This window comes from Carlito syrichta, unplaced genomic scaffold, assembly GCF_000164805.1.
Source record: "Carlito syrichta isolate Samal-C Ts95f unplaced genomic scaffold, Tarsius_syrichta-2.0.1 Scaffold305654, whole genome shotgun sequence".
NCBI classification, from domain to species: domain Eukaryota; kingdom Metazoa; phylum Chordata; class Mammalia; order Primates; family Tarsiidae; genus Carlito; species Carlito syrichta.
This window is the reverse complement of record NW_007249750.1, coordinates 36,335-63,606: the sequence shown is the minus strand read 5'-3', so window position 1 is coordinate 63,606 and position 27,272 is coordinate 36,335. Positions and strand designations below refer to the sequence as shown.

The 27,272-nt window shown below is 47.3% G+C and overlaps 1 protein-coding gene across 1 annotated transcript in view; it reads right to left on the bottom strand.

Annotated features, from left to right (window-relative positions):
* The window catches only part of ALPK3 (alpha kinase 3), a 48,055-nt gene that overhangs the window by 20,146 nt on the left and 637 nt on the right, over positions 1-27,272 (bottom strand). Inside the window, exons 2-5 of the mRNA XM_008062104.2 lie at positions 21,786-21,824; positions 18,203-18,324; positions 7,351-7,468; positions 5,559-6,777 (exon numbers count right to left, since the gene is read on the bottom strand). Coding sequence (XP_008060295.1) covers positions 5,559-6,777; positions 7,351-7,468; positions 18,203-18,324; positions 21,786-21,824 — 1,498 coding nt within the window. The remainder of the gene's footprint in view (positions 1-5,558; positions 6,778-7,350; positions 7,469-18,202; positions 18,325-21,785; positions 21,825-27,272) is intronic.

Genomic DNA, 27,272 nt, shown 5'->3' with positions numbered 1-27,272 from the left:
AGGTGGTTCTTGAACCCACGGGCTCAGGTAATCCACTCACCTCGGCCTCCCAAAGTGCTGGGATTACAGGCTGAGCCACCGAGCCTGGCCTATTTTTTTTTTTTTTTTTTTTTGCGGAGAAGCTTTCAATGCATTTAGACATTAACATCAGGACAGGCTGGCTTTGCATGCTCTATCTAGCCCTTTGTCTTATCTTTGCTTCATACTACTCATCCCTCCCAGAATGTTCTCCTTCTCTTTCACCTGTATAATTTATTTATATCTGGGAATACTATCTTTTCTATTTTAAAAATTATATTCAGTGTTTTTTCTAATATGGAAGTTCCAGTAATAAATCCTATGCATGCTGCCAACCAGCCTCTTCCTAGACACCTCCCCTGGTGACTCCAGACCAAACCCTTCTCCCTCTCTGGAAACCCTCTGCAGTTACCATTCACCACATCCTTTTACCATTGACTGTCTAGTAAATTCTCTGTCAGCAGAGAATTCCTCAAGACAAACAGCCATGTCTCTCCTCAAGACTCCCTCCGTTCAACAGCTCTCAGGAAATATTTATATTCATTTACTCTCTGAGGATCAAAGAGCCCTTATTGTGAGAGGGGAGTTCCTGTATCTTGGGATGATCAGGACTTACAGGGATCCTCAAGAGAAGACAGTCTTAAGTTTCCAAGCATTCAGCAGAACTCTCCCATGCCTACACTGTACTCTCCCAGGATTTAGGCAGATGGGGCATTCTATCATGCCCCTACACTCCAGTACCTCAGGTCCAGAGATCTAAGGTAGTCTCAGAAAAGATCTCAGGTTAGAGCACTGAAAATCAGTCTTCGAGGGTATTGAAGGCCAGCTTCCACTTACCAACTACCTTCAGCCCAAGGAAAGCGCTATCTGAACAACACGACTGGCCTGAGGAGAAAATCTCTGGACATTAACAACCCAAGAAGCCTCAGGTCTAGCATCTGTTCCTCATCCATTCCTGAGACAGAAGCCTAACTTGATCTTCCAAAGATACCCTTTATTCAAGACAGAGTAAGGGAGTACTGGCATCATATCAGAGAAGCAGAGATCCTTAAGTAACTAACTCTAATTAAAGAGACAGACTTGACCCTTATGAAGAAAACAACAAAACCTAAACAACAAATAAGAAAGACTTGAATAATGGAAATAAAATCATGCTCCCAAATGAGAAAGCTAAACATATCAATATCAAGGTATTGGTTTTTCCAAATTAATTTTTTGTTGTTGTTGAGACAAAATCTCACTCTGTCACCCAGCCTAGAGTGCAGTGGCACAATCATGGCTCACCACAGCCTTGAGCTCCTGGGCTCAAGAGATCCTCCTGCCTCAGCCTCCCAAAATGCTGGGGTTACAGGTGTGAGCAACCATGTCTGGTTCAAAATTAATTCTTATGCTTAATGTAATTCCAATAAAAATACCAATATTATAGAAACAGAAAACAGATTAGTGGCTGTCTGGGTCTAGGGGTGGAAACAGGAAATGACTGCAAAAGGAAATAGGGATCTTTCTGGGGTGATCAAAATGTTCTAAAACTGGATTGTGATGACGGTTGCACAACTCTGAATGACATACACTGAATTAAAATAGATGAACTTCATGGCATATAAGTTATACCTCAATAAAGCTATTTAAACTATATATCTAGCAAGTTTTACTAAAAGCCTATTTAAAATGTAAATACGTCTTTAGTTATCCATGAAAGGATTTAACAGGCTTTCCAATCTTATTAAAAATAATTCATCACTTTTTTTAAAATGTCGTTTGAAAAAATAGTGAACATAAAACCATAAACTAAAATACAATGGTATCTGGGAGTTTGGAGAATTTCAAACAATGATTCTAAAGTCTTCCTAGAGGAATACATAATAGATAACAGTTAAGGAAAAATTGTAAAGTAGTATAAGAAAATAACTTGCCCTACCAGAAAATCTATAAAAATTAAAACAAGATTATCTTGTTGTAAGAATCAACAAATAGATTAATGGATTATGATAGATGTATATGTAGGAACTAAAATAGGCTCTAGTGTGTCTAGGAATTAGTATAAAAAGAAAACAATCACAAAATAATAGATAAGGGTTGAATATTCTACAAATGATATTGAGAAAAACTATCTACCTATTTATTAGTCAAAAATCAAACCAGAGATTGATGCTATATTATATACTCAAATAAATGTCAGACTAATTTTAAAGTCAAATAAAAGAATTTAAACACAAAATTCAGCAAAAATATAGATTAATATTTAAGTTTAGAATAGAGAAGGAAGCATAAGCACTATGGAAGAAATGGTTAAAATATGCATCTTATACAGCCATCAAAAATGAAGTTTTTGCAAAGAATTTTTAGAAACCATGAGGAAATGCTCATGAAATAATGAGAAGTAAAGAAAGTAGGATATAAAACTGAATCGGAGTAAGAATGCTAATTCAAATTTAAAAGAAAATAGACAACGAAGCCGGGCTCGGTGGCTCAGCCTGTAATCCCACGCCTTGGGAGGCTGAGGTGAGTGGATTGCCTGAGCCCGCGAATTCGAGACCCGCCTGGGCAGCGAGACCTCATCTCTACAATAAAAATAAAATAAAATAAAATAAAATCAGCCGGGCGTGGTAGCGCATGCCTGTAATTCCGGCTACTTGGAAGGCTGAGGCGGAAGGATCGCCGGAGCCCAGCAGGTCGAGGCTGCGGTGGCCGGCAGCGGCCATTGCACTCCAGTCTGGGCGACAGAGTGAGACTCCAACTCAAAAAAAATAATAATAAAATAAAATAAAATAGACAACGATATATACACATAAAAAAGACTGGCAGACACACCAAGATGTCCCATCATCTCTTGGGTGACGGTTATCTCTGGATGGTAGTTTACAGGTGAACTTTGCATCTTTAGAATTTTCCTTATATTTTCTACTATGACCATTTGTTTTATACTCAGAAAAAAAAAGAAAAACCTTTTCCCCAAAAATATTTGATAGGATAAGAATATCAGTGCACACATCAGTGTGCAGATGGGTGGATTAAAAAAAAAAAGAATAATAACATGAAAAAAACACTCTAACCACTAAAAAGTAAAAGCAACAGCTTAAAAATATACATAGATGTTAAAAAACACATTTTTTACATGCGCGATCTATTTCACAGTTTTTTTAAGTCTAAAAAAATAAAATAAAAACCACACAAGGTTTTTGTTAGGAGCAGCAGACCCACCGCCCAGGTATGTGCACTGCCTGAGCCCTTCCCCGACCCTTAGGAGGCAAGGAAAAAGAGGCTAGCACGTCCCCATCTGGCTCAGGCAGGAGGATGCTGCCATCCTGGTGTGGGGTTCCCCACCCCTGTAGATGGTGAAGCCAGATCCACACACAGGCTTGGCAGACAGCCTGATCAATTCCTAAATGAGCTCCCTAGGGACCTACATGGGCCATCTCTTCTGAAAGGCCTTGCTGTTCAGCCTGTGGACTGTCAGGCACATGGGGCAACCCTGCCAAGCTTTCCCTGGGCCACTGTGAACTTACCGCACTAGTGGCTGAAATCACCTGAGACTAAGCACGAAGGGAGCAAGGGTCATGAACAGATTTCAGAAAGGCTGTTTTGGGGTCCTTGAGATTTGTTCCGCTCCAAGCCCTCTGAACTACTGTTCCTACAGTCTGACCTCAGCACCCACTGAAATTAAACCATTCCCCCATTCCCCGTGGTCACCTTGAAAATGCCCCTCTCCCCCTGAAAATTCTTGCCATGGGAAAGCCCCTCTCGATTCTCCACAAAGCTTCCCTTTTCCTTCGCCCTCCACTAGGTGCTGTATCAGCTTGTCCCTCATGCATTTCCTTTCACTGTTCCAAGAAACCATCTGTCCTCTGCCCTCACCCTGTGAAACACTGCTTTCCCTCCTGCTCCCCCATGAAGCCTCCATTCCCAGACCCATGACTCCTGTTTCCTCCACCCCGAGAAACAGTCTCATATAAGTTCCCACCAAAACCAGAGGCTGTACCCGTGTAGGGCTACCCGATTTAGGAAAAAGAAATAGAGAATTGGAATTTCAGATAAACAATCATTAATTTCTTATATATAGGTATGTTCCATCTATTTTAACCACCCCACTCCCACTCTTTTTTTTTTTTTGAGTCAGAGTTTCACTCTGTTGCCCAGGCTGGACTGCAGTGGCACGCTCACAGCTATCGCAGCCTCAACTTGCTGGGCTCAGGTGATCCTTCCGCCTCAAACTTCCAAGTAACTGGAACTACAGGCACTTGCTACCAAGTCCACCTAATTTTTTTATTTATTGTAGAGACAAGGTCTCACCATGTTACTCAGGCTGGACTCAAACCCATAGGTTCAGGCAATCCTCTCGCCTCGACCTTCCAAAGTGCTGGGATTATAGGAATGAGCCACCGCAACTGGACTTCCACTCTTAAAACACTTTTCCCTTCTGCCATACAAAAGAAATACTGTCTTCTTTCTGTCCTACTATAAAACAATGTCTCCCTAAACCTCTGTGAAATGCAGCCCTCCCTCTGTCCCTGAAGCATGAAGCAATAACCAAAAGAAAAAAACTGCTTCCTTGCTGTCAGTCCTTTCAATCCTGCTCCTCAAGCACCCATCTGTCTCCTTCTATGACAAGTGGATACTCTGTTACCCATTATCTTTTTTCTGTTGACTACCTGCTCCCCCCAAAATGGTGGCACTCCTGTTCCCAAGTAAAACAACTTGCCTCTGTCTCCCACCATAGTAATATCGTATACCAATTGCCATTTATTTGATTCTTTTGTTGTTGTTGTTGGAGTCTCACTCTGTCACCCAGGCTGGAGTGCAGTGGCACACTCATGGCCAACCCAGCATTGACCTGCTGGGCACCAGCGAGCCTTCCGCCTCAGCCTCCCAAATAGCTGGAACTACAGGTGCGCGCTACCACACCCGGCTATTATTTGGTTCTTAATCGGCACTTGACCCTGTGCTGAGTACCCAATTCCTGTGAATTAGGAAGTAGGAGTAGTAGTAGTATTCCAATTTTATAACTTGTCCTAGAACACACCATATTAAGATTAGTCAGATTTGCATATAGGTATACCTGACTCTAAAACCTTAGATAAGCCCAGATTTAACCAGCATTTCCTGGATATTCAGTACAAAAAAAATCTAACAAGCAGCCAAGTTGAGACCCACTGCACACTACAGCACACTCCTGCCCCTCAGTCTCCCCATGAATCACTGTTGCTTCACATAGCCCATGGAAAACTCTCCACTGGCCCCCTTCCTGCCCCAGAGAACATTATCTTCTTCTACCTCCCTCTGGGCACAGTCCCCTTGGCTGCGAACTCCCACGCTCTCAGAAGAGAGGGTCACGGTCAGGCTGTGGCAGTCAGATGCCTGGCATCTGAGATTGGCTGGGGTGAGAGGCCATGCCTGTGGTCCCCAGATCCTGGCACTCCATCCCCTCCCCAGGCCCTTCTATAAATAGCCCACTGCTCACTGGCTGCCGAGCTGTTGCAGCAAGAGTTTCCATGAGGTCAGCTTCCCAGAGCAGCCTCCAGGTCCCCAACACCCACACTTACCTCTCCTGGAGTCCTGTGGCCTGCTCGCCCCTGCAAGGGGCTGTCCCGGGTACTGTGCTTTCGCCGGGCAGGGGGTGTCGGCACCTGGGCAGAAGCCTGAGATGGAGCCTTCTCTAAACTCTGGGTCCCACGTTCTGGAGCTTGACTCAGGGAAGAAACGGGCTTGCTGTCGGTAGTGGACTCCCCTTTGGGTTTTGGAGGGGCAAATCTCTTCCTGTTAAAAGGCCTAGTTGGCTGGGGGGCCGAGGAGGGTGTGGGCTGACCAGGAGCAGGAGGTACCCCCTCACTTCCAGTCTCGACTGGTACTTTCTCTGAGGGAGTCTCTCTAGGTGCCCTGACACTTGGGGGCTGGGACCCCTCTTCTCCCTGAGGCCTGACTGCCTGGGTGCTCTCCATATACATGGCCTTCAAGGAGAAGTACACTTCCTGGTGTGGGCCAGGGCCTGGGCTAGGGGCAGGGGCGTCCTGGGCCTCGTCTTCAGTGCCCATAGCAGAGGCTGGCTTCCTAGTACGATCTGTTCCGGAGGGTCCCGGCCCCCGTGCAGCCCTGCCTCTGGGCTGGGGCTGAACCTGCTCCATGCCCTTGGGCCCCTGTGTCCCACGGGCGTCAGGCTTGTCTGATGAACGTTGGCTTCGGGCTGCCTTCTCTAACTCTGGCTTCCATAGGCCTTGCTTAGATTCCTCATCTTTCTTTTTCTTCTTGGCCCCAGACTCCTTTTTGGAGGTTCTCTGAGGCCCCAGCTCCATGGCATCACAGATGTATGTCAGCAAGTCATGCTCTCCGTCCTCCCCATTCTCAGGGGCAGCCTCCCCATTGGTGGTCACTTCTCCAGGAGCAAAACTGTTGATCACGCCCAAACCTGAGTGCTGGGCAGACTCAGTCTCTCCTTCCTGCCAAGGTACTGGGGTCCCTCCCTCAGCCTCCCTGAAAGGAGCCGAGGGGACAGGGACTTCGGCCCCACTCAGTCGCCGCTTTCGCTGGAAGCGGTCAGGGCTGAGCTTGCGCAGGGTGTCGCCCTCCCCCACTGCCTTCTCATGCTTCCAGCTCTGCTCGATCTCACGAAGCTTTGCTGCAGCCTTGCGCTTCAACTTGGCAAACCAGCGCTGGTGGATCTTGTACTCAGTCATGGTGCCCACCTCCAGGACCCCCGAGCAGGACACAATACCCTTGGAGTTCTGGGCAGAGGCCTGGTAGATGGCAGCATCTTCTTCTCTACACCTAGAGGGAGGAGCATGAGATGGCACCTCTGATCCTCCTGGGAGGTGACAGCCCCCCATTCCCCAGAGCCAGAGCCTTTCAGGGTTGAGCATGCTTCCCCCTCCCCACTGCAGTCCTGCCGAGTGTCACCCCCACCTCAGATGTCACCACATACAACACCCTTCTTTACAGTTGAGGAAACTGAGGCTGGCAAAAGGGTGGCAGCTGACCAAAGCCATGCTGTCCCAAGAGGGATTAGACTTGGGGCCCAGGAGAGCTCCCTTCAGAAACAGGTGACCAACACACCCCCTTGTGAAGTAATGATGACAGAGTTTCTTTTTTTGGCCGCTGACCTCATGGAAAATGTTTCTGTGGGTCAGGACCTCTTCTGGTTGCACTTAGCTCTCTGACAGTCAGAAATGCTCCCACCTTGGCCTTTGGAGATCCCAGATGCTGGCAGGCAGACACAGCTTCCCAGGAGATTCAACTCCACCCCCATCCCCAGATGGTGCCTGGGCATCCCCATCTAGTCAAGTCCATTTTTGGAGGGCCCTGGGGAGGGCAGAGAGTGCAGAACAGGCCTCTCTCCCTCACCTGTACAGTTGCAGTGTGTGGCGGTTGCCCTGATGAATGATTTCATATTTTGGCAAGCCACAGTAGCGGTCCAGCTCTGTGTCATCCTTATACCAGGTCACCTCTGGCTCCGGGTATCCTGAGAAGGAAGCAGGAGATTGGGTTGCAGGAAGGCCAGTTCCAAAATAGTGGGAGAAAAGAACAAGAGGCCATGGCTTCTCCAGACCACCTGAAAAAACTGGACAGTACCGTCTGCCCCAGGCTTGCTGGAAGGACAGGGCCACTGTAGGACTTGGCTTGTTTTTAGAAACCAGTCCCTGTCAAGGCTGAAAATGATTCCCCTTCAGCAGCTGGGAGGAAAATACAGAGGAGAAACTTCCTCACTTCCTAGGAGGAAAGGAAGCAAGGAGTTTCCAGAAATCCTTGGCTAGTAGGAATAAGCTCTCTTCTGCAGGGGCCCATGCAACATGCTTAACTGTAAGAGCTCTATCTTCACACCCAACTCACCAGTACCACTGCCAAGAGTGCCCCTCCTTTCATTCCAGGGTTCTGTGCTGTTAGTATCATTTGACAACACCACTAAAATACCCATCCATCCATCCATTCATTCATTCACCCATGATCCATCTACCCACCCATTCACAACTGCCTACTCGCCCAATCACCATAGTGAGATTGATTGAGGTACCTTCCCAACCTCTATTCTCTGCGGACTTTCAGTCTACTCACAAGGAAGAGTTTCCAACTGTTACAGTCACACGTCCCTTGCCTCCCTGGCCATGGCTGATTGGTTCAGTAATGGATACCAAATTAGGTAATCCAATCCATTCTCCATTCTTTGACCTAGGTTTTAGGAATTAGAACCTAGAGACAGTCTACCATTGTGTCTGAAAATTTAACTTTGAAGGGGTATGACAGTCATGGACTGAGAATCAGACAGAACTTGTCTACAGTAAGACGGAAAAATGAAGTTGATGTTCAGGATAGAATAGGAGGTGGGAAACAGAGAAAGTCCCAAGATACTTCCATATACTATCCTGTTCCTGGTCAGAGCTTCATTCCTCTTGTCAACTCCACAAGAAGCCCCTCCATCCTTAGCAAGGAACTCTGCTTTATTTCTTGTGCTGACTCCAACTGATCTATATTACTTGTTAGAAATCAAAGGCACCCTCAACAAACTAGGGTTATGAGGACACAGAAGCATGTTAGACAGGCTCTCTGCTCTCAGGGAACTTACTGTACAGTAGATGTGCCCACACAAGGTGGCAGTGCACCCAGCGCTGCACATATGCTCTGCCTTCCCAACTATCTACGGATAAACCACACCCCTTTCTCAAGCAGCCCCTCACTGGATCCCATCTCTTCTTGCTTAACCATGGACATCTCTCCAACAATTACTCCTGCTCTCTCCCATGTCATCAAACTTTTCCTCTCTGTTAGATCATTCCCCTAAGCATACACGCTTGCTGTACTCTATCTCTTCTCCAGAAAGAACTTCCTTTGACTCCCACATCCTCCTCTAGCTCCTGCTTCCATTTCTCTGCTTCCTCCTTCACAGAAAAACTATTCGAAACAGCTGTCTGTACTCGCTGTCTCCACCTTCCCTCCTCCCAGCAGGCTTTTGTTTCCACTACTGCAGCAGAACTGCTCTTGTCAAGATTGCCCATGGCTTGCGCTTTGTCAAATGCAATAACCGGTTCCTATGCCTCATCTACACAGTCGATCCACAGCATGGTGGACCCTACTTCCTGACATCTCCATTGCGCTTGCTCCTAGAACACCACTCTTTCTGGCTCTCCCACTTCACTGGTCACTTTTCCTAACCCTTCCACCAGTTCTCCCTCACCATCTAGACGTGCCCCAGGGCTCAGGCCTCAGAATCACTTTCCATTCTCCCTCCACACTCACAACTTCAGGGATCTATTCCTGTCCTGTGGCTTTCAAATATCTGTATGCTCATGACTCCCAAATTCCTGTCTCCAGTGCAGACATCTCTCCTGAGCACCCAGCTATTTCTGACTACATAACTGGCATCTCCACTTGAAGGCTGAAGAGGTACTGACTTACCAGGTCCTAGGCCAAACTCCTTTTTTCCGTCTCCAAATCAATTCCTATACATCTCAGTAAATGGCCACTTCATCCTTCTGACTTGGCTAAGGCCCCTCCCCAGAGGCAACGCTGTATTGCTTTCTTGGTCTTGCATCAACTGCACCAGGCAGTCCTACAGGCCCTCCCTTCAGAACCTGTCCAGAATCTAAGCGCCTTTTGCCATTCCCCACCACCAGCCAGTCCCCATCACCATCACCTCACAGCTCCAAGACTGCAAGAGCCTCCTCTCTGATCTCACTGCTTCCATCCTGGCCTCTCTTCAGCCTATTCTCAGCATAAGAGACAGAGTGAGCCTTTTACCACAAAGTCAGGGCACGGAGCTCCTTTGCTCGAAACACCCCAATAGCTCCACTTTCACTCAGGTCTCCTGAACCCTGTGACTGCACTGGCCTCCCCTTACTGCACCCCAGTCAAGTCTCCCACACGGCTCATCCTCTCATGCCCACGAGAGCATCACACCTCACTTCCTGCAGTCTGTTCACGTTACCTCCACAGAGAAGCCTTCTCTACCAACCTGTGTAAAACAATAATGCTCTCTCCCAGGCGCTTCTTATCCTTCTTACTATGTTTATTTGTCTTCACAGAACACATTGCTACCTGACATACTACACGCTTATGAGTTTGATGGCTTATGTCCATCCTTTCCATGACAAATATCAGCTCCATGACAGCAGGGACTTACTTATGTGTATTATTCACTGCTGTGTCCCTAGTTCCTAGAATAGTGCCTGGTATGGAATCAACACTCATTAAGTATTTATAGATGAATAAATGAAGCAATGCACCAAGTGCTTGGGGTTGCAGAGACAGGAGCAATCACCTCTGGTGGGGAATCAGAAAAGGCTTTTGGAGTGAGTGGCATCTGAACTAGACTTGACAGGTGGGCAAGACTTCAGGACAAGTGGGGTCAGTACTTCCGACCTCCTTTCTTGTCCTTGGCTCGAACATCATAACCTTCCCCTTCACAGCACTCATCACAACACAGCCACTGGCTGTTCCTTTGTCAGTGTCTCCACTGGACTAGGGTCCCACGTAGGCAGGAACTATATCCCACCCACTGCTATATCCCCCAGCTAAGAACGTGCAGGGCACATGGTAATTCCTTAATAAAACCCTGCCAGATGAGTGAGTGAGAAAATGAGTGAGCTGGGGAATGAGTGAGCAAACAAGACATGGATGAGAAGGGCACATCTGGCAAAGGAACGGCTACCTCAGGGCGTGAGGGTGAGGAGCAAAGGGCACGCTGGGCAACCAGGTTCAGAAGCCAGGAGCAAGGGAGGCGAAGCTGTGGCTAAGTCAGCCAGGAACAAACTCTGGGCAGCCCTGGCTGTAAAGCAAGCCCCATGTTTCCACTGTGAGCTAAAGCCCCTGGTTACATCACTGTGCATGGCCAGGGCCAGCACAGGTGTCCTCACTATCCCGTGGGATGACCTCACCCCTGTAAAGGTCCGGCTCAGAGCCTCCCTGCCCCATGGCCATCTGAGTCCAATCAGGCTAGGGCGAGAGGGAGGGTTGGGACAAGAAGGGAGATATTAAATGGACCCCACAGCCCAGAGCTAGGGCCTCAGCCTCCATGCCACCCTCTGGTGCCTTACACACAGGGGAGCCAACCTCACAACTTAGGGTTTCATAGCAACAATGGGGCTTGGAAGCAAACTTATTTGGGAGAACACATTGCCTCGTCCCCTGAATAGTGTGACCTGTATTCTAAAATGCATAAAAGCAGGAGGGCCTGGGTCCTTCCCTCCCAGCTGCACGTATGTGCACACCCATGTGCCTGTGTCCACAGGCAGGTGTGCACACACACAATGCAGCCCTGGCCAGGAGAGCCCACAGCAGTACTTGGGCCTGTGGCCTTCCCTCTGCCGCTTCACACCCTGTGACCTGTTTCACAGTCAGTAGGCTTGACCCAAGGACCTGCAGCCTCGTCCCAACTACTCCCAGGCTGCAGAAGCTCAGATTCAGAAGAAGAACAATGAATGAAAATTCAGAGTTTTCAAAGAACTTTCACATATAGAATCTCATCTGACCCTCAGAACAACCCTATGCAAACAACTGCTGACATTAATGAAGACTTACTCTGTACCAGATACTGAACTGAATATTTTTCATGCATTATCTCATCTAATCCTTGCAAAAGATCCTATGAGGAATGTACTATTACTAATCTCCAACTTAAGGAAGAGGAAACCCAGGCTCATGAAATTAAGGCTCCTGTCCAGAGCTATCCAGCTAGTAAATAGAAGAGCCAAAATACAAATCCCTCTCTTCTATAAAACAGGCAGATGTTTTAATCTTTATTTTAATAAGAGGAAGATGAGGCTCAGAGAAGCTAAGTAAGTACTCATGGTCACACAGCTGGCACATGACAAAGCCCCAGGTTTCTTTTTCTTTTTCCAGCGTTCTTTCCCCTGGGGATTCTGGGACAAATATATGAGTTTTTGTTACCAGGAGTCATTATGTTAAACTTATTTATCTTAAAAAAAATGATTTCAGGAACATGATCCTGTCTAAATGTTCAACAGTTCCTTTGCCCACACTGCCTGCTGCTGCTGCTTCCTTCTCCTACCCCAACACACACACACACACACACACACACACACACAGAAAGCCAATAGAAAATCTACAACAGAGTTGAAGCAAGTAGAGGAGAGAAGCCATCATGCTGGACAGAGACAGGCAGCTTTAAGGAAGACAGCAGCACTCTGGCCAGAGGAACTCTGGGGAGGACAGGAACCAGAAGGCCCAGCCAAGGCCCACTACCTACTCTGAGTGGGAAGAACCCCCAGGCCTTACTCCCTTCTCTAAGCCCCTAAACACTTCCCTCACAGGTCAGCCAGCAGGGGTACTGGCACAGATGACTCTCTCTCACCTGGACTAGGTTCTGACCACCAGAGAGACATCAACTATGGCAGGAAACGCTGTTGGTAGTGAGGTTGGTGGTCATGCTGTCTCTACAGAGACAAGCCAGGAGCAGAACAGCAGTCTCACATGAAGGTCGGTCTCAGTCAGAGAGTCATCCATCATCCACTTCTCCAGATTGGGGACAAGCAATTTCTTTTTCTTTTCTTTTCTTTTTTTTTTTTGAGGGTCTCACTCTGTTGCCCAGGCTGGAGTGCAGTGGCATGATCATGGCTTACCATAACCTCCACCTGCTGGGCTCAGATGATCCTCTCCAATCAGCCTCTTAAGTAGCTGGAACTACAGGTGCACATCACCATGCCCAGCTAATATTTTGAGCCTTTTTTGTAGAGACGAGGTCTCCCTATGTTGCCCAGGCTGGTCTTGAACTCCTGGGCTCAAGTAATTTTCTCACCTCAGCCTCCTAAGGTGCTGGGATTACAGGCGTGAGCCAGCACACCTGGTCAAGACCCTGTTTCTTTAGTTCCCAGAGCCTTCTGCACCACCCCTTTTCTTCCCCCTTTCTCCTCTCCTACAGTCTACATTTTATCCTTGCTAATTGAAAAAGGCTTATTGATGGTGTACTGTGGTTATCATAGAGACTTGTTTTCTAATTCGCTACATAAAAATCAGGTAACCTGAGATTTTGGATGTATGTGAGGAAGAAGTAGAGGAGAGGGGAAGGTACAATAATGGACTCAGGTATGGATATCAGAGACAGCCAGAACCCTGGAAATTCTACAGACTCAGTTGGCCATGTTGTAGATCTTTACATGAGAGGTGGTGTTAAAGTTGCTTCTTTGAGTTGAACTTGAAACAGGGAAAAGCTTACTACCATGATGACACTGGGATACTTCAATAAAATAGCTCATGATTCTAAAAGCCAGACTCATGCTGGGCATCTCCCCGTAGCCCATGGCTGCAAAGGACAGAAGGAAAGAAGGAGAGAAGGGAGAGCTATCTCTGACACCCATACCTATCAAGTGGTCCCAGGTCCCCACAGCAGCTGCTGTGACCAAGGCCCCAAAGCTGCAGCCTACATGAACAGGCAATGTGGAAAGTGGGCAAGACACATTTTATCATTAGCACAGTCAGGGCTCACTGTGGTCATCAGGCAAATATGTGCCCAACACTTTTTTTGTGTCAGTTCTTGAGAGGCACGATACATCAGGTGTGTGCTCTGTCCTTACAGATGTCATGGTCTTGCTTGAGAGGGAGATGTGTAAACAAAGAGACTATGCTGTGGAGAATGGAGCAAGAGCTTTCCTGGAAATGCTGGTGATGACCTCCCAGAGGGTAAGCCCTTTGCACTGGGCCTGGAAAGGTGAGAATGAATTTTCCAGGCAAAGAAAGAGTAGGCTTCTTGGTAAAAAGAATGAACATGCCATCCATTTTCCCATCCTCTCCCAAATCCACTAAAACTACACTAAAGAGATTTTAAGTCAAAATATATAAAACCACAAGGATGGGGAGAATAGGCAGAGAGCAACAGGAGCAACAAAATGTTGAAAGCTGAAAAGCAGGTGGACAAGTGGAAACTGACTGAGACCCAAGACAGCTAAACCATATAAGCTTGCAGTGGGGAAAATAGAACTACTCTTTAACACCAGAAAATCCCCAAAGGGCATAAGAACTGGTAACCAGGTACCGCTGGAACTGAGGGTAAAGAGGAGGGAGGAAAGGTTAAAAGGTGCTTAAGAAACAGATCTTGCCAGGCACAGTGTCTCAAGCCTATAATCCTAACTTTGAGAGGCCAAGACGAGAGGATTGCCTGAGCCCAGGGGTTCGAGACCAGCCCGAGCAACTTGGTGAGATCTCGTCTCTACAATAAATCAAAAAAATAGCTGGGCATGGTAGTGCATGCCTGTGGTTCCAGTTACTTGGAAGGGTGAGGCAGAAGGATCGCCTGAGCCCAGCAGGTTGAGGCTGTGGTGGCCATGAGCATGCCACTGCACTCTAGCCAGGGTGACAGAGTGAGACTCCAACTCAAAAAAAAAACAAAAAAGAAAGAAACAGATCTCTAGACCCCTTCACCCACTCCATACAACTGGGTGACTGCTCCTTCCCCACCACAGCCAAAGGTGAGGCTTATTATCCAGACATGTAAAACTTTGCCCCAAGGGTAAGCCAGCATAGCTGAGGGCATGACTACCCTATGGAAAACAGAAAAATAAAACAACCATATATTTTTAAATAAATGCCTTATATATTGAGAACCCACCCAATGCTCTATGCATAACTCCCAGAAAACATTTCACTAGGGAATCTAGCTAGTCCAAGGGGAAGAAACTAAAGACACTTACTTGGCAGTTCCCAACAGTGGCTACCCAGGCCACCCTGCAGTGAAGATCCAAGTTTTTAGACCCCCTCCTACTTGCTCAGAACTTCCAATCAGCTTTTCAGTCTCCTACTCTTAATCATTATCTGACAGCCAAAGATTTTTAGATATCTGAGAAAAGCCTGTAATAGATTAAGGACAAAATAAAGTTAAACAAATAAACAAACAAAAAGCAAGCAAATCAGAAGAAAAACTATGCAAGGAGAAGGAAACTTTTAGAAAACTATCATTAGTGATAGTCTTAGAGAGCCAAGAGAAGATTCATAAAAAGAGCAGGATGCTGTAGAAAATGACAAAAACAGCTCTTTGAATTTAAACATTCCATAGAAGAGTTGAAAGACAAAACTGAGGAAATCTCCCAGAAAGTAAAGCAAAAGACAAATAGATGAAAGAGAAGAAAAGACAAGAAAATAAGAGAACAAGTCCAGGGGAACAGATATCCAACAATAGTTCATAAAGTGAGAACAGAGAAAACAGGGTGATAAAATCAACTCCAAAATAATCCCAAATAAAGAACTAAATAAAAACTCTCAATTTCCAACTGAAAGCCTCTAAGCATGTCCCAGAATGAAGAGACCTATATCAAAATACATCATTATGAAATATCAGAACACTCTTAAAAGCTTCCAAAGAGAAAAGCCAGTCACATGCAGCAATTAGGATCAGACTGTCTTCTCATTCTGAACAGCAACACTGGAAGCAAGAAGACAATTTAAAATTCTGAAGGAAAATTATTTTCAATGTATAATTCTATACCTAGCCAAACTCTCCATCAAAAGTAAAATAGAAAAAAAGACATTTTCACACACAAAGAGTTCAACATCTACTTCCTGTATACTCTTTCCAAGAGACTACCAAAACAATAAGAATGTAAATCAAGAAAGAGAAAAATGTAGAATACAAAAAAGCAGGAAATCCATGATAGGAGAGAGGTAAAGGGAATCTACAGAATGACAGGAAGAAAAATCCTAGGGTGACAGCTGTGTACCAGACACGGAAAGAAACTAAGGCATATTGAGCTGAATGACTCAAAGGTCCAGAGCTTGCCTTCTGCTATTGTACCATCTTCAGGACCCGATAAAACTACTGGAGGCAGAACTTCAATAAAGCTGGGGAACAAACCAAGAAGAGGAAGACATGAGATTCAGGAAGCTAAAGGAAACACCAGAGAAAGGCAAAGTGAAGACCCCAGGATAACAGCTGTGTGTCAGGCCTAAAAGGCCCCCAGTTCAGATCAAGAAAGAGTAGATATCTCCAAAAGGGACGTCTCCAAGGAAAGTAACTGACAAGCATTGACCTCGTGGAATACTTTAGTAGGAGGCTATTAGAAAGTCTAAGAAAAATTAGCAAGGGACACTAAAAAACTAAAATGAAAAACTAAGGAAAGTACTAACCTGAGGAACAACAGAAGGAATATTATCATAGTATACAACAATTTTCAGTTATGAATAATATTGTATAAGCATAGTAAGTTAAATAGTAAACATTCATTTGATTTAGACAAAAATTATGATCTAACTATAGGGAAAAGATAAGTTTAGGGAAACAGAAAATGATGGTATAAAAGAGTCAATTCTTTATCTACCATAACAGGACAACAATAGAGAACATCTAAAGTTGAAGACTCAGAAATATTCACATAATACTCAGGATTTTGGAAATGCATACATGCCAGAAGAAACAGGTAAAAGCTGAAGACACTGGCTTCTGTGAAGAAAAATTGGGAGGAATAAACTGTTGTATTTTATTTATTTTATTTATTTTTATTTTTTTGAGTTGGAGTCTCACTTTGTTACCCAGACTGGAGTGCAGTGGCTGCTCCCGGCCACTGCAGCCTTGACCTGCTGGGTTCCAGCGATCCTTCCGCCTCAGCCTTCCAAGTAGCTGGAACTACAGGCGTGTGCTACCACGGCTGGCTAATTTTTTTGATTTATTGTAGAGATGAGTCTCGCCAAGTTGCCCAGGTGGGGCTCGAACCCGCGGGATCAAGCAATCCACTCACCTCAGCCTCCCAAAGCGCGGGATTACAGGCTGAGCCACTGAGCCTGGCTTGCCATATTTTAAAATATGATTTTAATTAGAAGTATAATTTTAAGTCTTAAAATATGTACATATATTAATTTGACAAAGTAAAATTTAATTTTCTTTAAAAATAAGGATTAAGACCTTCCTAAATAGAGAAGTAGAACATGCAGCAGCATATAGTTGTGGAAGAATTGGGTTTTTCTAGGAAACTGTTAGCACCATGGTAACTTAGGAGTCGCAGGCATAGGCAAGCAACATCAGATGCTTGTATCTCCTCATCACCAGCTCTGTGGAGGCAAGTCCTCTAGCCTCTTCCAGCTTCCTCCTTTATAAAATTTGACTATAAAATTTGACTAAAAATAGCACTTACTTCACAGGGTTTTGTAAGAATTCAATGACAATGGAAATAGACAACTTGCAAAATGCATCGCGCTGTACAGAGGTAACGGAGGAAGACATATCTCTGTGTCCCTTAAAGCAGAGAGTGTTCTCAGCCTGCAGTCCAGAGCACTTTGGGTAAGGGCGAGCATGCCCATGCCAGAAGCTGTTCACCGGTTGTAGTAGACAAGTCCCCCAGAATTGGGGAATGTCACCACGGGAAACTATGAATCTCCCTGAGTTACTGAAGCAATGGGCTCTCTGGAGCAAGCCTGGGCCTGCGATCCTTGAACAGATGGCTGCACAGCTGGGAGGGGTAGGTGCCCACCGGTGGGTCCTGCAGGCCCCAAGGCCATGTTGGTACAATGGGAGACTCTGCCTGTGGCCAGGGAGAGGGGCAATGCCTAGAGTCAGCTCCCCAAACTCCTACCCCTTCTATCCCCTTCCTCAGAAAATCATCTGATTCCTATTCTGCCAAACTGTTACTTCAAATTCCACCATGGAGCTCAGTGAAGTGCAAATAATAATAGTATTAATTTCTAACACTTTTATGGTTCTTACTGTATGCCAAGTACTACTGCAAATGCTTTGCAGGTATTAACTCATTCAACCTCACAATAATCCTATGAAGTTCACAGATGAGGCAGTTGAGAGCTTTTCCAGTTATGGTCAATATCATAATCAGAAAACAGACAAGCCAGGATTCCAAGTCAGCCAGTCTGCCTCAAGGATCTGTGGTTGGAATCACTATACATGGCCTTTCAGGCTTGAGATTCCCAAGCCTCAAACTACTCAACTGTAAAATGGGGACGTTCGGGGAGATGGCCTCAGAGCTTTCTTTCCATTAAAGAACTTTTTTCCTTGGAACTAAGAGTCATTGATCACATATGTATGCCTTAGGGTAAAGAACCTTTACTGAGACAGTTTCTGAAGGAAAACCAAGGACACCGCCACACAGGGAGGATCAACTGAAGAGAAACTGAAGAGAAAGCTAAGAAAGCAAATGTCAACCCGCATAGTTTTGTGCACACACCCACCACCCCACCATGCCTGTCCCCACAGCCTCCTTGGGCCCTGTCCTGTGCAGAGGCCTGGTGTGGAGTTTCCGGACAGCCTCATTACCTGTGACGATGCAGGTGAACCTGACGTCGCTGTCCTCGGACACAGCCCGGGACTTGAGGGTGGTCTCGAATAGTGGCTGGGTCTCCTCTGTTAGCTGAGCAATGATGGAGCAGAAGGTGCTCCTAGGAAAGGCAAAGAGCTATTTAGAGCTGCCCTCCCCACAAATATACCATAGCCTGGCCTTGTGCAAGGCAGCTTAAATCTTACCATGTCTGTTCATCATCCTGCAGCCAGAGCTCCAGCACCTGAACAAGTCTTTCTTCAAGGCAACCTGTGCCTCTTGGCCAGATTGGGGCCAGGTACCAAGAGGTTGAATGGAATCCTGACCCAAACCCATCACAACAGGCAGGCTGCTGACCACAGGCCAACTCCTGAGCATGCCAGAATACCAGCCCAGATTCCCCAGCCCATCCTTACAGGGGAGGCCTTGCTTCACCCCCACCTGTCATCTCCAGGGAAGCTGGTGCATGGGGCAGACACACACGTGGATAGGTCAAGCCTCAGAGTTGGAGCCCTCAGCATAGCAGAGCCTCCATGCCAAAGAGGGAAAGCCAGTCAGCCTCAAGGATTCGGGAGTCCTAAATGCTCAGGAGCTGCTCCTAGAGCTGGGACTCAGAAGAAAAGCTCCTATATTTATGAGCACAGACTCTTGGTGGACAAAGACTCTGCTGGCCAGTGCCAGGGTCTGCACCCAAAGGTGGATTCCGGTTCATAGGGGTATCAGAAAAGAGAGACCCAAATGAATTCTGCCCCCAAACTGGGCTGTGAGCAGCATTGGCAAGCCAGCTGTGGCTCCCCTGCTCCATTCCCTGGATATCACATGCGAAGTGAAACATGGCTGGCTGCGCCAGAATCAACAGGCAGGACATCCAAAAACATCCTGCCTGCAAAAACCAAAACTCTTAGCCCCCTTGTGACAGTCCATCTCCCAGATTTCAGGGGCATCTGTGGGCTTACTGAGTCCAGCCCAAACTCACCAACAGTGCTCAAATCTTCTCCTTCCTGGGTACAGGAAGTAAACCACCATGCCAAACCCTTTCATGGGCCAGCAGAGACAGTGCATTCCTAGGCGTGAAGTGCCACCACATAGCCAGGTTGTATGGAGCACAAGCCGTGCCCAGCCCTCCTCCCCCTCCCCAGGCACACACTCTGTTGTGAGCAGCAGGGAGGACTGTGAGGTGATAAAGTAAAGAGGAGCAGGAGGAACTGTGGTGAGAAAAACAAATCATTTGAAGGCGCCTTTCTCTCTGCTTCAGAGGAAAGGAATGTCATTCAAGGGCGATGCTTGTCCATCCATGACCTCTCCACCAGGGGCCCAGTGAGAGTTTGTGGAAGCACAAGCAAACAGGATCTATATACTCTGGGGGAGTGGTTCCATGCTGAATGCATCTTTTCTGTAAATATTATTCTAGACTTGAGTTTGAGGAGGAAGGTTGCATCCCAGGAAGAGTATCTGGAGTCAAGTACGGCTTCTGGCCTGATGGGGATCCAGCCATGGGTTCTCCACAGAAATGCAGACACCCAGGCACTCAGGTTGCTGACAGGAGCACTCCTCCACAAAGACTACCTAAAATGAGGCTCCCAACTTCTTACCCACCTGAATATTTGAGCTGGGTCTGCAGTTTGACATATTCTATAAGGCTCTCTACAACTCTCCCTCACCTAGAACTCACCTGTCCAAGAAGTTTCTTTTCGTTTTACTTATTAGCCACTGAGAAATAAAGGACCTTCAGGATCTAGACTATCAAGTCCTTGAACACTCAAAAAATGTGACATTTGAAAATGCTTCTTGTTGCTATCATACTAACAGTAATTTCTGACTGTGGGGAATATCAAATCTCAACCAGAAGTTTCTAGAAACTACCAGGCCAAACATAATCCTACTACTATTATTCTATAATTAATTCAAAACGTCTCTAATTATGCCTTCCTTACATAATTTGAATCCTACCTCACCCATGAACATGAACCTGGACCCCATATCCAGCTTAGGCTGTTAGGTATGAAGTTGCTTGGGCAAGTCTAAGAAAATCATTTTAGCTCCTAGGCAAGTGAGAAAACAGGGAAACTATGCTTCAAAAAAATTTGCCAAGACAGGTGCTAGTCGGTTTATGTCATTACTCTTTTTGAATGGTAAAGAACACTTCTCAAACTTTCTGCACTAGGTCTCAAGCTATACCCCAAACAATGTTTACATTGGAAAGCAAATAAGTGTTGAAAGCTGTGGCTAGATGAAAGGCCCTCCTCGAGAGAAGTGAGTTTGGGGTGCATTTAGGGAGACAAGGAGAGTCACTTTATACACTGTCACATTCCACTGAATGTCACACAGCTTCTCGTTACCATGCGCTTTCTGTCTCTATCTTCCAAACCACTTGTATGTGGAATAGACTCTGAATGTGCAGTGTCCAGTTTCCTAGGAAGTCAGGAAGTCCACACATCTGAGAATGGTTGTGTTCAACTCTGACACCTCCATGTCTTTCCAATTCCATGACTTCATAAGGATATCACAGACTAATTAAGTGTCTCTAAAGAACACCAGAATCGTTGGCTTTCATGATGTTCAAAGAAACCTAACCTTTCCCTTAGGTTAGGTTGGGTTTACCCAGGTCCGCTCTCTTTCAGCACTGACCACACTCCATTCTGAATTAGTTGTGATATCCTCTCTTCCACCCACGAGCCACACAGAACCAAGTTCCCTCAGTGTTCATCACCATCAAGCACTACATGCATGGCAGGTGCTAATCTTGTCTGTGGACATTATTAGCTATTCAGAAATCAATTAGCTATTCTGAAATTTTTCTCTGTATAAAGAAACTATAGCCAACTCTCCCCAAATCTATCAGAGTCTGGGATGAGGCCCAAGTGGTGGGAAGTAGCCAGGAAATGTTCACACTTTGAGCATAACAGTCAGTTCAGCCAGGGGTAGAGAGTTGTCCCCGGCTCAGGAAGCAAGAGGACAGTCATTCCACCAGCAAACCTGGACCATGAGCTTGCTTGGACTTTGCCCTGGCTCTGTGGAAGATTCAAAGAATAAGCTAAACCAGGAATACATATGATATTCTCTGATCTCACAGAGTTCACAGGCTGCAGGGATGGCAAGGAGCCAAAGGAAAGGAAAATTCAGAGAATGAGGAGGTAAAAAGAGAACTTAAGGTGCTGCAGAAAAAAAATTAAGAGGCAGTTACCATGGCTAAAAGAAGATAGACAAGGTGTCACACCAAGATATGTGATTACAAACACAAAAAACTAGGAAGAGGGGGTCGTGTGACTGGTGGGTCTTTGGTTCCCATGATGTCTCTCCTAGGGCACAGAGATGTCACGGCAGGCATCTCAGGGACCCCCTACTCACACTTCTATTCCTGAGATCCTGTGGCCCTCTCAAATGGTCCATGCAAGCATCGACTCTGGCCCCCCGTGAGAGTCACGCTCACGTGAGTACCCTCTCACACCCTCCCCACCACCCTCCAGATCTCCCTTCACCCCATGCAGCCTGGTTAGTGCACGAGCAGTCACTCAGTGGCCCCTCAATGCCCCAGACCCAAGAAAAAAGCAGTCAGAGAAATGTAATGCAATATGCATTTACCTTCCAGAGCTGGGGTGAGACAACCGGTTGCTTGATAAGCTAAGCAAAAACAGCAAATGGAATCATTAGGCCAAAAAAGCAAGGAGAGGAGAAGGCGAAATCAACAGTCGCAAACTATTAATCAGCCACCATCTGGGGCCCAGAGGCCTTTCTATTAAAAGGGACCAGCTGTCTTAGTTGGCCTGCTCCAGTTAGCAAGTGGCCTCACCATCGGACATCAGTGTATCTGAAACCAAGAGCTCATTAAATGCAGCAGACTCCAGAGAAATGGTTAGGCAGGAAGGAGGCCCCTTGGGGCTGTGTTTTGACAAAGGTACGTCACAGGAACTTGGGTCACTGCCTCCAAGAGGGAGGTTTACAGCTGCCTGGCACGCCTCTCTACCCCGCAGCACAGCAGCCTGGGAGCAGCTCCTACTTCGCTTTGGTTTTTTGGGAAGAAAGAGCCCCATTCCTGGAAATACCCTGAGAGGCTGGGAAGAAGACAGGTGGCTTGGAGAACACCCACCATTAATATGTTAAAGTATGGTTAAAGAGAGGTCACGCAAGGCAAACCAGCTGGGAGAGTGAAGAAGAGAAAAACAAAGCGGTTAATTGAGCAGGAGCTGGGAAGCACCCAGCTCCATCAGTCCAGCACAAGGCCCATTCTGCTAGAGGCCCTGGTCAGCCCCCTGCCTGGGGCAGCTAGGAACAGACACTAACCAGGGACTGTGTAGGCCACTGGGGGCTGAGGACCCACACAGGACAGCCCCTTAGTGGAGCTCCAGCCCATGTGATATGCGCCAACATTTACTCTCCCTCCACCTTTCCTAACACAAATATCTCTGGTGGGGAGCTAGATCTCAGCTCTTTGGGAGGTCTCAGGGGTCAGCCCATCCACACTCCTTCCCTTCAACTGTCCCTACTTTTTGGCAGCCCTGTCTGCTCAGTGACACAGATAAAGAAGTGGTCTACATCTCTAACCACAAGAAGGCTCTGATAAGATCCCATCTCTTTATAACCACAAAACCAAATTCATCCTTTTCCCCAAAATCTGACTTCACCCCTTGACCCCAGTGCTCCTGGGCTTGTGGATACCATCAGTGTTCTCTCAAACTCTCAAGCTCAAAGCCTGCCATGTTGGACTCCTCCCTCTCCTCCATTCCTCAAATCCTGCCAGTCAACTGGGCCACTTCTTGGCCCGTCTTTCTCCCTCTCTCTCTACTCAGGCTGTTGTGCCCTGCTCTAGACCCTCACAGCTCCATATGTGGTGACTGCCTCAACCCCCTTCTTAACCCTTCATACCACATCACTTCCCCAACAAAATGCTACAGTCCCCCTACTGTAGAGTATACTGTCTCCACACCTTGACCAGACATTTAAGACCCTCCCTGATCTACTCACACCCCTGTTACAGCCATGATTCTTTATACTTCCCAGCACTGAGGTTCCACTGCAGCCAGACCTGACCTTAACTGGCATGGACAAGACCACTCCTGGCCTCTGAGTCTTCACTTTTGTCCTAGTTTGGAAAGTCTTCCCTCCTTCCTTCTGCTCAACTAAATCCTGCCGACCCAGCCTTCAAATCTAGTTCTTCTTGTAGCTTCCAAGGCTCCTAGCACAGTGCTAGGCATATAGTGATTATTTAATTGCCGTTCTACAAACGTAGAAGAAAAAAAGAAAGGAGGAAGAAGGAGGAAGAGGAAGAAGAAGGGAGGGAAGAGGAAAGGTGGGAGGGAAAAAAAATGCATTTTTCAAGCAGGAAGGGTCCTGCCCCCCAGAGGGAGCTGCTGCTCCAGAAAAGATGTTAAGATGGGAGCAAGAGTGCAGCTGCCTTTGCTCAGAGTTTTAAAAATCCTCTGACTGGGCTCGGTGGCTCATGCCTGTAATCCCAGTGCTTTGGGAGACCGGGGGTGTGGGGGGAGTGAATTGCTTGAGCCCAGGAGTTTGAAACCAGCTTAGCTAACATAGTGAGACCTCGTTTCTACAAAAAAAAAAACAGCAAAAAAAACACATTAGTCAGGCATGGTGGTAAGCATCTGTAGTCCCAGCTACTAGACAGGCTGAGGCAGACCCCAACTCTAAAAATGAAAATCCTCTGGAGGCTGCATGGGCAGAACCTCCTGTGGTTCCAAGGCACTAGCTAACTCCATCCTTTCCTGGCCATAAATTTCCTTTGTCCCTCTCCTTGGAATTGAGAGCATTCTTCTTTGAATCTGGCTGTCTTCCCTGGGAAAGAGAAGGGGAGAGTTAGCCTTCTAATTCAGAGAGGAAAATGACAGATTTCACAGGCTCCACCTGCCCGTGGGCACAGGACTGAATGGAATCGTTGGCCACTCCCCGTGTTTTCTCTCTGGGACTGTCTGTGATGTCTGCTCCCAGGCATCGTCCTGCTCTCTCTAGGCCTTAGCCTTTCATCGTTAGTCCACTTGGGAGGCATCCCGGTCCTTGGAGGCACCTGGTCTTCAGTAGGCAGAAGACCTGCCTGTGCCCTGCTGACTGGGTCACAGCTAGGCTCAGGATTGTCACCCAGGCAGAGGAGCTTCCTGTTTACTGCCTCTGAGGGGGTCAACATTAGAGGCAGGAATGCTTTAAAGAGCTTGTTATGCCACCTTCGTCTTACAGAATGGGAATTCAGGGCCCAGAAGGAAAGGTTTCCTCAAAAAGGAGTGAAGTAAGCCTAGAGGGAAAACCAGGACTGGTTTGGAAGCAGGAGGTCTCCATTCTTCCTGGCTTTTATCTATTCTGGGACAAAAAGGCCCTTGGAAAGTCCTGCCCTGATACCTCAGTTTCCCTAAAAGTTCTAGACAAACTGATTGACTCAAACAGAACAACAGAGGTTGTTTCAAATCTGTCTGTTGCAAAATTGTAGGTTCTGCCACTCCTCTGAGTCCACCTGGATCAGGGCCTCCAATAAATGAGGGGGCAGGGACTTCTGGAACTTCTGAGTGTCCTATAGAAGCTAATTAATCATAACTGCTTCTACCCATCTGTTGTCCCTGAACCTACTCTAGCATATCCACACTCTGCTTTCCTTGAGGTGAGGTTCTAGATGCTGGGTGACCTAGGAGGCTGGGGCTACAGGGCCATGGTTTGGTGAGACTATCCACATGTTGGGTCTCTGACCCCAGTGGGCACTGTAAATACTCTTGAGCTGACATTGGACTGGAAACTCCTCCAGAGCTGTGGAGCAGGAGGAAGTGAGGTGTGCACAGAGAGGCAGGTTCTGGACCCTGGTAGGTTCTGACTACTGGCCCCCTTGCCACCAGCCCAGCTGTCCATCAGTTCCCAGAAGCAGCCCATCTTCACAAGAGCCCATGAAAATGATGCCTCAAGAGCACCGTGGCAGATTTGTGTCAAGGGAGATATAGAAAATGCTGGGATCAAGGGTGAGTAGGGACAGAACTTGCCCGTCAGTCAGGATCTGGGACAGTAGGGGCTCAGCTGGGCTGGCACTGACACAGCTGGCAAAGTCCCTGGGGGACTCTCTTCCTCCCTGTCGTGTGGGCCTATCCCCTACCCACAGGTAGTCAGGCTGTTCTGAGGAACAGCAGACTGTGTGATTGCTCCTCCAACATCAGTCAGGCCTTGCTAGGGAGCTGGAACGTGCCCCTCCCACTGCACTTCCCAATGCAGCCCCATTCACATTCTCCCCACTTTGACCAAAGGCTTTTCCAGAGGCCAGAGAAATCTGGTTCTCCTTGTCCCTCAGAACCTGTAGGGGTTTGTGGCCAGCTGGCAGGAGCAGTGAAAAACTCTGCAGGAGCAAAACACAGCTCAAAGTCCAAGACTAGAAACGTTCTCTCCCACGGCCCCTGTCCTGCCACTCCAAATACTTGATGAAAAGAGACCCTTTTAAGAGTATTCCCATTTAGGCCCAAGGGGACTTCGGCCAGCCGCGTCTGTCCCTCCTCTAGCTCTCAGGCTGGCACACTGCTTTGTGTTCAAGAGGTGTGAAACTAAAATGTATCTACCGCACAAATGCTCAGCCAGGCAGAAGCACTGTGTCCACTCTCCAACCCCCTCCCTAATGGCCCAGATCCCCTGCCCTCCCCATTCTGCCTGGCTTTCAAGCCACCCTTCCCACCCTCCCACTCTCCATTGTGGCTGTCTCCAAGAAGGATCCTGTCTTCACCTCTTCTGTTTGTTCCACTCGTTTTGACAAAGGCCAGACACAGGAGGCAAAGTCCAGACAAATCACTGTGACAAGTGTGACGCTTCACAGGGAGGCAGCTTCACCAAGGACTAGAATAAATGTCCCAATTTCATTCCAGTTTATCTGTAGAGCCAGGAGTACTTGGGAGGAAGGAGCATTCTTTCCTGGCAGCCCGGGCCTTGTTGAGTCTGACTAACACTAACACCAGCCCTCAGCCCTGTCCCAGACATGTGACACCCTTTGACGAGTTTTATGCAGAAACCGGTTCCGGTTACATTTGAACTTTTCCAACTCCAAGGTCAATAGGACTCAGCCAATTCACGAGGAAGTGCCCAGGACTTTTCCTGAATGTCCTTGATGCCTGTTTTTGTGCTGTGTTAGGAACAAGACGTTTTTCTAGACAGTGTCTCAGAGGATGTCTGTTTTCTGCATAACATACGACAAGCCAAGTTGTCAGACTAGGAAACAACCACGGTCCCAACAGCTAAACTGTCACATTTCCCTTTGGAAAAATAGGCTCCAGAGATGTAGGGAAACTGAGCTGCTGGGATGGAGCAGGAAGTGTCTGTCTCCATGGCAATGAGTGTGTGTGTGTGTGTGTGTGTGTGTGTGTGTGTGTACCTTTGAGTGCCTGTATGCTTCTCTGTTGTCTGTGACTTTATATCCATGGGTAACCTAGCTCCTAAAACAAAGTACCCACACCTCTTAACTCTTGGAAGAGCAGTGAAGGGCTCACAGGTTCCAGCCTCTCTTGTCACATTTCACCCTCCCATGGGCAGGGCAATTGGCTCTCTCGAGCTGCAAACCCTTAATTCCCAACATCCCCAGACAGTACCAACCAGCACCTCATCCCAACCCTTCATGTCACCAGGTCCAAAAAAGATCTAGGAAAAGACCAAAGTCCTGGGCCCAGAAAAGGAACCTCATTTACGCAGGTTGAGTTCTTCCTAGGGAATGTTCCCCACCCCGAGCTAAGCAGCCCTCAAGTAGGGCAGTCCCCCTAGAGACCCCTGACCCCCTTCCTCCCCCCACCAGCCTCTCCTGCTCCTTTCCTGCCAGGGAGGAATTTCAGCCACTCTGGCTTTCCTTGTCGCTAACTGTGGAATCCGAGTCCGGGGGGTAGCAGGGTGTGGGGTGGGAGAGCTAAGGCAAGTTTTCAGGCCCTGGTGAAACCACCCCAAAGCCGGGCCTTTCTCCTCTCCCGAGCCTCACACTGCCAGAGGCTGGAGGCCACGGGCCACGAGGGGTCAGGAGCCAGGAGGGGCCAGCAGAGCCATTCCAGCCTGGCCCCGTATGTCCCCAGCCTGGAGCCTTCGGGCCGAGCGCGCCCGAGGTCACGGCCCGGCCCCGACCTC